This window comes from Bombus vosnesenskii, unplaced genomic scaffold (assembly GCF_011952255.1).
Source record: "Bombus vosnesenskii isolate JDL3184/JDL3185 unplaced genomic scaffold, Bvos_JDL3184-5_v1.1 scf7180000013340, whole genome shotgun sequence".
NCBI lineage: Eukaryota > Metazoa > Arthropoda > Insecta > Hymenoptera > Apidae > Bombus > Bombus vosnesenskii.
This window is the reverse complement of record NW_022882977.1, coordinates 1,355,592-1,365,422: the sequence shown is the minus strand read 5'-3', so window position 1 is coordinate 1,365,422 and position 9,831 is coordinate 1,355,592. Positions and strand designations below refer to the sequence as shown.

The 9,831-nt window shown below is 30.9% G+C and overlaps 2 protein-coding genes across 3 annotated transcripts; one reads left to right on the top strand and one right to left on the bottom strand.

Moving 5' to 3' along the window:
* The first annotated feature begins 3,108 nt into the window (after nt 1-3,108).
* On the top strand, nt 3,109-4,580 carry LOC117236216 (NADH-quinone oxidoreductase subunit B 2-like). The gene is made up of 3 exons (XM_033498962.1): nt 3,109-3,221; nt 3,664-4,215; nt 4,329-4,580. Exons 1-3 carry the CDS (start codon nt 3,197-3,199, stop codon nt 4,424-4,426), a joined length of 675 nt encoding a protein of 224 aa, XP_033354853.1. The 5' UTR covers nt 3,109-3,196; the 3' UTR covers nt 4,427-4,580.
* Nucleotides 4,581-4,680: 100 nt separating this feature from the next.
* Nucleotides 4,681-8,897, bottom strand: LOC117236214 (MAU2 chromatid cohesion factor homolog). Of its 2 annotated transcripts, XR_004493814.1 has the most exons (9): nt 8,673-8,897; nt 8,185-8,364; nt 7,835-8,113; nt 7,513-7,759; nt 7,187-7,434; nt 6,905-7,110; nt 6,627-6,829; nt 6,288-6,557; nt 4,681-5,445 (listed from the first exon to the last, which is right to left on the bottom strand). XR_004493814.1 is itself a non-coding variant. In XM_033498959.1 (8 exons), the coding sequence occupies exons 1-8, from the start codon at nt 8,895-8,897 to the stop codon at nt 6,361-6,363; spliced, it is 1,785 nt and encodes a 594-aa protein (XP_033354850.1). In that variant the 3' UTR covers nt 4,681-6,360. The 2 variants fall into 2 exon arrangements, 1 of the variants encoding a protein (XP_033354850.1); XM_033498959.1 differs by having other exon boundaries at nt 4,681-6,557.
* Between the last annotated feature and the right edge of the window lie 934 nt (nt 8,898-9,831).

Below are 9,831 nucleotides of genomic sequence, written 5' to 3'. Positions count from 1 at the left end.
AAGTAGGTATCAATGAAGTTTAATCGAACTAGTACTAGTATTATATGTATATAAGTTTTATTTATTATATATGCTTAGACTATATAAATTACTTAGTAAATTAATTTACACTTTTCTGTAAACAAACCATATTTAACGAAACTTCATTGATATCTATCTCCACTATCTATCCATCTATTTTTGTTGCCGGCTGTATGTGTAAACATATACATTTTCCCCTTTAATATGGTTTTATATTATGTTAAATTGTTCTTATAATTTGCAAATACTATTTTGTAAATCTTATATTAACTCTATGAAAAAGATAAAAAGGCAAAAGAAAGAAAAAATTAAAAACAATTTTGAAGGATGCGCGATAATGTTACAAGAAAGTCACCTGCGCACAAATGCGTGCAAATATGTTAACTCATAACATATGCGCGGGAAAAATATTAGAATTTAAAGTTTTTCTATATTTTTGGGATGTTTCAATAAAATTCTCGTGATAATTAGTTCGTTACTTGAAATTAAGTTTAGATACGTTTTAAACTGACCATTCTAAAATGGGTTACCTATCGATTTTAAAAAGGAACATTATATTATAAATACTGGCGTCAAATAATCGGCTGGAAATGATCATAAGAGTTTAAGATGCATAGAAAGAAACACTGTTACGACATTTGTAAATTATTTAGGCAGCTGCTGTTGGTAGCGGGAGCCATTCATATATCCGACTCGAAACTTAAAGAAATGACAAATGATCCTATTGTTGTTGCTGAAATATAAGTTGTTAATTATATGTTGCCTAGATGTTTATGAGTTAATGAATTTTCGCTAAATAGTTCTCTACGAGGTCTCTATATGATACAACGTACAAATGCACACAGAGTTCATACACGCCTACGATTAACTCCTTGCCTTATGGCTTATTTTTTAACTAATCTCATTCAAATTTACTATGTTGTTTTAAATGAAACTGTTTTAAATGAAATGAAAATGTTGTTTCTACAAATGAAACTTTAACCGCACGTAATTTCTTTAAAACATTTCGGACTTAATCAGAGTAACGTCCACGTGATTCAATGTAGCTGAACTCAGGCTCAAACATATTTTTCTATTTATTACTAGACTGAGGATTTTTATGAAAATTCATATGTTCGTAGACCTAATTAAACAAATAGAATCTAAAAAGAAATTTATTTTTTCCACTCAGTATTATAATAAGTATTATCTTTTAAATATTTTGTATATTTTTTAATATCATGTGCATTTTTGGACTTTTTAATTTCCTATAAATGCATAAAAATTCGCGGTCTATTATAATTCGATAATCGGTAAGTTACAAAAATGATTTTGTATATGATATAAGGCAAGTGGTTAAACAAAAAATAATTAAATGCAGTTTTCGTTCAACGAAGCACGATACACTTGTAAAATGTAAAGAAATATTTTGTTTTACCGTTCGATCGAGACAAATCGGTGAGATAAAACAGGAGCCTTAAGTAAAAAAATTACTATGAATGAAATTAGCTCGGTTGGTAAGCGACAAATAGTAGGGACCGTTTTTGTATATAGGGAATTGTTTACGTTTACAAGGCAACGCGAGTAGTGAAAAAATTTGGTTCTATGGCCTAGTTAAAGTCCCCGTCCGTTTGCTGAAGTAGTGCAGTCGTTCACTTAAGAGGCACTTTTTAACAACCTTACGTTTCGACTTTTTAACGACCACCATTGAGTAAATAGGTAGTGGTGTGATTAGGTATATGCGTCGACATACAAGCACTGTTGAAGCAAACAAAAAAATCAGTATCGCATTATACTTTAGCGTGCCCTTTGAGAACTGCAAGACTAGAAAAACGTCGCGAAGTCGATAGATTAGCCGCTTTCGTAAGGCGAAGTTTAAGGAAAAAATATCAGCGGGAAGCATCTGTGTTTCTTAGATGTTTTGTATAAAACAGAAACTGAGCCAATAAAAACATTCTACGAAAAAATGATGTTTTGTTCATTTATACTTTTTCCTAACACAAATATATCACAACTATAATTATAATCTGGTATAAGTAAAACAGATAATAATTTTCCTTTTAAAAAATTTTAAAGTATCAAAGAATTAGTTCTCAAAAATCACGATTCAGTTAGCAAAGTAGATCTTACTGAATAGAAATATGAATGTTAAAAAGAAAGTGAAATGATTTAAAACATTGCAAATTTTGTTAAATATCTCTCTAATTGCTGTAGTTATTTATCTGTATAATAAAACGAAATTATATTGTATTCAACAATGAGATTCTATCGGGGAAGTTATTATTAGTGAAATTATAGCTCAGATTTCAGTCCTCTGGTGGTAAGATTGCAATCTGCTGAAAATAGATCCTTCGATCTCTTTGTTCATCTAATTAAATCAACTGATTTATTTACATTTCAAATATTCAGTAACTTCTAATAATTTTAAGATCTTTTTAATTGAAAAAATGTTGTTTTGAAGCTATTCTCTTCAATAATCTGTTCTCTTGTTAAGAGGTTGAACAGCTGCTGATGCATGTATTTACTTACTAACTGTATTAATTGAAGAACTTCGAAGATTGACGCTATGTTTTAAATAACTTTTTTAAGATTGAATTAAACGACTTAAGTTTTTTTGAGAAATGAGACGAATTAGTTTACTACATGCACTCTCAAAAATTTTTTGAGAAAATTGCAACTTTTTTACCTGAGCTTGTAATGCAAATTTAAACAATACGTTTTATAGATTTATATCAGTTATATGTACATGCTGAAAATGTCATCGGTTAAAATTAAATAAAAGATCGATTAACATTGCTATGAACTACAAGCGGTTAAAAATATTAAAAATCGTAGTTCTTACAATATTCGACCTTTCTGTAATAAATCTACATCTTTCAATGCCTGATGCTTGTTTCCGCATGTCATAACTTTATTAAAAAATACATTGTTTTACGAACACAACCTATAAATTAAGAAAACTGAATATATCTTTTGAGATTAATTAGACAAATATATCTATTGCCACTTAATCAACTATATTAGGTTTAGCAGCTCAATTTATATTACCGTTATATATTTATACATTTCTTATTTCTATAGTAAATACATACCATGGTACCATACATATAACGCTTTGAGATGCATTTACAGCGCAGAATCGCAGTGTAGCAGACAACTGTGTGACGGGTGGGTATTGTAGATTGTGGGGTGTAAAATGTTGCGCTGTATTATGTTATCGCGTAAGTTTACAACAATTCTAAATTTTCAAAATATCTTCGATTGTTTTCAGTAATTAAGTAAACTAACGATAAACGCATATTGTAACATTGTAACATTTCATCATTTGGAAGAAATTCTACTCTAAATATACTAATATGTTTCATATATATTTACGTTTAATTTTATGGCTCTTCCTCTCTAATAGTTTGTATTGCATAAGATGTAGCAATTTCAACTAAAGTAGCTTTATTTTCTTACATTGAGGTATAGGTGGCATTTTCAAATTCTATTGTAACACATTTCATAACCTCACGCATCAACAAAAATCTCCAACAATAACAAAAAATTTATCTTTTACAAAAATTGTGACTTATGTAACAGATAAACATTCATAAATGTAAATATAGTATAAATTAAATCACATATTAAAGAAATTAATATAAATAAATATTTTCTTTTTAGCCTCTTTTAATCAGGGCTTAGCATCCCTGATACGCAATAATATTGCTTTATCAGGATGTCCTGGAGCTTTAGTCAATCAAGCCAAACATATGGCCACAGATGCAGTCGTGCAAGAAAGTGGACCTTCCTTGCCACAAAAAGTAAAAAGGAAGCCCTATAGTCCTTTTCAAGATACCAACAATATCGCTGAATATGCAATAGCACGATTAGATGATCTTCTAAATTGGGGTCGCAAAGGATCACTATGGCCTCTTACATTTGGTCTAGCCTGTTGCGCAGTCGAAATGATGCATATTGCAGCTCCAAGATACGATATGGACAGATATGGAGTTGTATTTAGAGCCTCTCCAAGACAAGCTGATGTTATTATTGTTGCTGGTACTCTCACAAATAAAATGGCACCTGCATTGAGAAGAGTGTATGATCAAATGCCCGAACCCCGATGGGTCATTTCAATGGGAAGCTGTGCCAATGGTGGTGGTTATTATCATTATAGTTATTCTGTTGTCAGAGGATGTGACAGGATTTTGCCTGTGGACATATACGTGCCAGGTAATATTTGATGTGACATTCATAAAAAGCTTAATGTTATATCTTAGGCTTAATCTTTTATCTTAGTAGAAAATTGTTATATATATATATATATATATTTAAACACATTTCAGGATGTCCCCCAACAGCAGAAGCTTTAATGTATGGCGTCCTTCAATTGCAGAAGAAGGTGAAACGTATGAAAACTGTACAGATATGGTACAGAAAATAATGTAAATGTACATAATGATTGTAGTAGATTATATATACATGTTGGTATTATAATATAAAATATGATAAAAGTAAGAAATGAAACTATAAATTATTTTAAGTAGTAATTAAAAATTAACAACTCACTGTTTTAAAATGACTAATTTATTACACAACCATGTCTTTTTCTAAGATTTGTTTATTTTTATGGATTTTTTATCATCATGTACAGCCACCAAAAATACATATAAATACTATAAATAAAGAATTCAAAGATGACAGTATTAATTCAAATAATATAATTTCCATATTGATTACATAAATACACAAAAACGATAAAGTACTTTTTTTACAGGTATGTAGTCTTGTTATATTTTTTTCTCTGTTTTACTCTTTATTATCTTTGCTATTTAAAATATGTACAATATCTTAATTTAAAAACAATGCAAAGTTAGGCGGAACATCTTTGCCACTTAGCTTACCACATAGTAAGGCCCCTTTATTTTTTTTCCTTTCTCATATATTGCTCTATCTAATACTACTTACGATTGTGTTTATTTTAATTATACATTATATACATACATTGTTGAATAAAAACACATCAACTGATACGCACCACGCATACGATAGGTACGATACTTCTTTTGTTTCTCAAAGAACATTTTGCAACCTATTGTACCTATCAACATATTTCCCCATATGTAAGGGTACACGTTTATGAACATACAATTATTTCTGTTGTGTCCACAGCCCGAATTTTAAAAACCTACTTTGGTCATTGAAGAGCATAGTACGTTGGAAATATTATCAATATTTTATTCTTATTTTCTTCATTTTTACCAATCCAATTCTTTATTTTCATGAAATGTTTCAATTTTATTTAAATTTATCTTCATAGATGTATAAATTCATAGTCTCTGAAATATGCACCCACGTATCGTATCTCTGATCCATATTTATCTAGTTCTTTTATTATAATAATTTTATCAGTCTCGATTTAAAATTTAATTCAAAATATACTTGCCAACGTGCTATGTAAACCTAAAAAGTTGTATGAATTATAAATTTAAAAAAATGTGTGAATAAAACCGATATAAGTTACAAAATAATAACGTTAGGTTATTCTTAGGATGTCAAATTTAGATAAATTACTTACAGAGAGCAACTATCATATAAAGAAAAATTGATTTGGCCGGAAATATTGTTCTCCGTGTGGCAAATAAGATTTTCCAAGACTTAAATTATTAACGCATTTTAATGTGCCCTTTAATTTAGCACCAACAACAAATATTTCTTAACATTCGTATCAAAATCTATCACTTTTATAGCATAAATTAAACTTTTTGTTAATTTTAAAATAGTATTTGTGCAATGGTATAATAATTACATTGAAAAATGCATTTAATTATTTTGATACTTGGAGCGATAGTACTGCCACTTTTCTCTCTTCTTCTTTGCAGATTTACACTTATGAGGAAAAAAGTCGCGAGATAATTTACAATTTACAAAATAATAAAATATATCAATATTTTCTACATATTTTCACTTTTTTTGTGTATCTCTGTGACATAGAAAACGACTACAATAAATTGTTTGTACAAACTTATAGTATATATATAATTTTTATGAAACTCTGCAAATGAAATTCTGTGTGATTTTTAGTTACCCGAAAATATTTAGATAATAAACAATGAGTTTTTGTGGATATTATTTAATACCCACATTGAACAATTGAATTTTTGCTCTCTTCGATTTAATCGCAATTAATTAGTCTGTTTGTGATTCAACCTACTTCATTCTCTCGTTTAAGAGAGCCTCATGCTTTTATCATTACCTCTGATTCTATTGTTCACTATATAATTCGATAACCAAATTGTACAAACCTAACACCTTTCTGTGCTCCATCAAATAGTTTACACATTTCGAACATACAAACTATAGAGTTTTTGGATATTATTAAAGAATTGCTTGTGACGTTGAAGGTGGTGGATTACTCGGCAAAGCAGGCACAGGCCCATCAGTCCACTGTATAAGATTATGTTCACCCATTTGCGTACTTTGAAAGTGATCTTTCAAGAGTGTTTGCGAAAACGTGCAATGCATTTGATATGCTTCGCTTTCGCGATTCGGATCTCCACAAATTCTATACAAATCTATCGACAAAGATGAGTCATTTAGAGATGAACCTTCTGTTGTTTAAATACATCCAAATTTCTATATACCTTTAAGTATGGCGGTAGCCCATAATTGTACATGAACATCAGGTATTTTAGAAGCTAACTGCATCGCAGGAGTAACCATGTTCATGGACTCTCTACTATTTCCTAAAGAAAGAAATATGTGTCCAAGAAGTACAAGACTACACGACGTGAGTCTGTTTAAATCTTCAGAATTAGCCATTTTTAGAGTTTCCCGGAGGTATCTCCTATAAATATATTTATATGTTTAGGTACATTTGATGGCTTTTTGAAAGATATTAAGTATAATAATCGATTCGTACTTTGCTTCGTTGTATCTCGCTCCAAAAAACGCTTGGAGACCTTGAACATAATATGCTGCTGCCCTTAAAGAGTGTGAATGAGATGGTAAAGACTCGGGATTTATTCGTTCTAATAAAGCACCTAAATCAGCATCCCTCTTTGTCCTAAGATATACTATTGCCAAGTTCAAATTCGCGAAAGTCCACAATTCCCTTTCTTGTGATGTCTGTAAGGGAGATTATTTTTCACAATACTACTAAAAAGTCACATTTAATAATATTTAATTTTTTTTATTATCCTACTCTTAAAGCAGCAGTAAATTGTGCTTCTGCAGCTTCCATACAATTCATAGACATTGCATATAGTCCCAATAAAGCATGCAATTGTGGCTTATGACCTTGAAGTAACCTTGGCTGCCTTCTACAAAGCTGACAAGCTTGAGAAATTTCTGCAAGAGCTACACTTTTATTTCCCATTACTAGTCTGCACATTACTATATGCTCCAACAACATTAATTGAAAAACAGAAAGTATAGGTTTGTTGTCAACAACTGCAAAATACAATATGAATGTTAATTTAACTAGGAAGTCATAATAACATTATTAAAATGATAAGTCGTTGCATTTACTTTTGAGCTTTTCAATTTGAGTCAATGCTTTATCTGTGTATTTCTGAGCTTTATCCATGTAACCAGCTTGCATTGAATGCATAACTGTTACTAAATACACCAAAACATATAAATGGTCCTTTGGCATCCATATAAACATATCTCCGATATTAGAACCCGTAACTATTTCATCCGGTGGCCAGCTAGGAGACATTATAGTTTGTATACTTTGTTGCAATTGCTTTAAACAAGGTTTCACACTTTTAACCTGTCGAGAAAAGTTTAAATATAAATAAATAGTTACCATACATTTATTAAATACAAAATATTATTCATTGCTTACTTGTCCTGCCATTAAATAATGACAAACTTGAAGTACTAAAAAATATACTTTTAAATACTCTTTTTGATGTGGACTACCCTGCCAATTTTCAACATGGTGTCCAGCTGAATTTAAAAGCGGATGAACCTCAGTAAACTTTTTGTCTATTAATAAAAGCATACATCGACTCAATAAGAATAGAACTCTCGTATAACTTGCATTGCTGATATGAGAATAATCAACACCCACTGCAAGTAGACTACTAGCTGCGACAAAATCTTTTTCTGATGCATGTATTTGCTAAATTACACAAAAATATCATTAAACAACTGCTTCATTATTGACATTAATTAAAACAGTCTCTAACTTACTGCAAGTTGGAAAATAAGTCTGCAGTGCCAATACACATTGTGTTGAGAAAGTTCTATAGCCTTCCGTAATATAGGTTTACTTAGATTTGATTGGTGCTGTTGCTCATACAGTTCTGCAACCACACTTGCTGCTTCAAACTTAACGTCATCAAAAGTGTTTATATTCTGGCTCAATCGCCACTAAAACATAATGTCAATATTACACATCAATTAACAAATATCAATTATCCAAATATTAAATTATCAATTATCCAAAAATTAAACCATCGCTTAAGTACACACAGATACAGATTAACACATCAATTGATTTTTAATCACTCATAATCTTATACATGTATTACCGACTGTACCAAAATAAAAAGAAAGGTTAGAATCAGGATAAACAGATGTATCGAAATTTCCACGTAGTGCACGATAAAAATAAAATACAATATTCGAAGAAAAAGTTGTACGTAATTAATTAAAGTACAAATAATAGTTCAACTTACCGCTTGTTCTAAATGAGACCGCGCCAAATCGATGTTTTTGGTATGCGTAAGAAGGATGTTACCAAGTTGAAGATGTGTGCGTGCTTCGACTCTTGGAGGTGGTTTAAAATTGAAGACCGCTTGTAAACACTGTATGCATGACTTGATATTCGGTGGACTCGAGGTTCGAAAGTTTTCTGCTAGTCCTAACAACGACAGATACCAAGCGTCCTGTGAAGACGCCATTTTGACATTTCACGGGTAAAATCTCCAGCCGTGATAAGACACGGTCACTGGGTTCGCACACGGGACTCAATTACACTTGGAACAAAACTGGAATCACCGTTCTGAGAAGAGAAGTTACGATCACGATTCGATTTACAATTTTCGCGGTGTCCCGTCAGATTCGTTTCCCCTGGAAACCGCTTATTGCGTAATGTTTACATACATATGTAACAAGACATTTTCTATTATTATTGCTTCACATTTTTTATACACGTACTAAGAATCATCGTTTCCAGGCACAGATAATTGATATTTCGATAACAAGACGAGTCTAGATAGACATCGACATTATTCATTTTAATAATTTCTATGTACAACGGTAGTGAACTATATATCATTACTTCGTTAGCTTTGGATACTTTGGAATATAACTAAATAGGGTTTTATTTTATTTAGTAGGGAATATTGGTTTTCTAACCTCTGGGTGGTGGCTTTCAAATGACAACTAGATCGTGATTACTTGAACACGGTTGTATCCACGATCATATAAACAGGTCTTGACCTTCTAGGGAAAACCGAAAATTGAGTCGTGAAAAATCAACATGGAAGACAACAAAATTTTCGCTTTTGTGAAATAGACAAAGATGGGTAAATTGTCTTAGTCTCTGTCTGAGACATTCATAGCATGTCGCACATGTGCAAAATAAGACTCTTCTTACTTTTTATATTGATTTTTAACGATTCAATTTTAGAATGTTTTCTTCCATGTGGCATGTATGAATGTCGAAACCTGTTTACATGATCGTGGACTCGATATTCATATACCGAAAATCGCATAGAAGAAATTATGCTAAAATTGAGTCGTGAAATTTCAAAATTCTTAAACACGTCCACTTGAGAAAAATGTTTTCTATTACGTAATAGTCCTCTCATAACCAAACAACTTTTGTTTCAA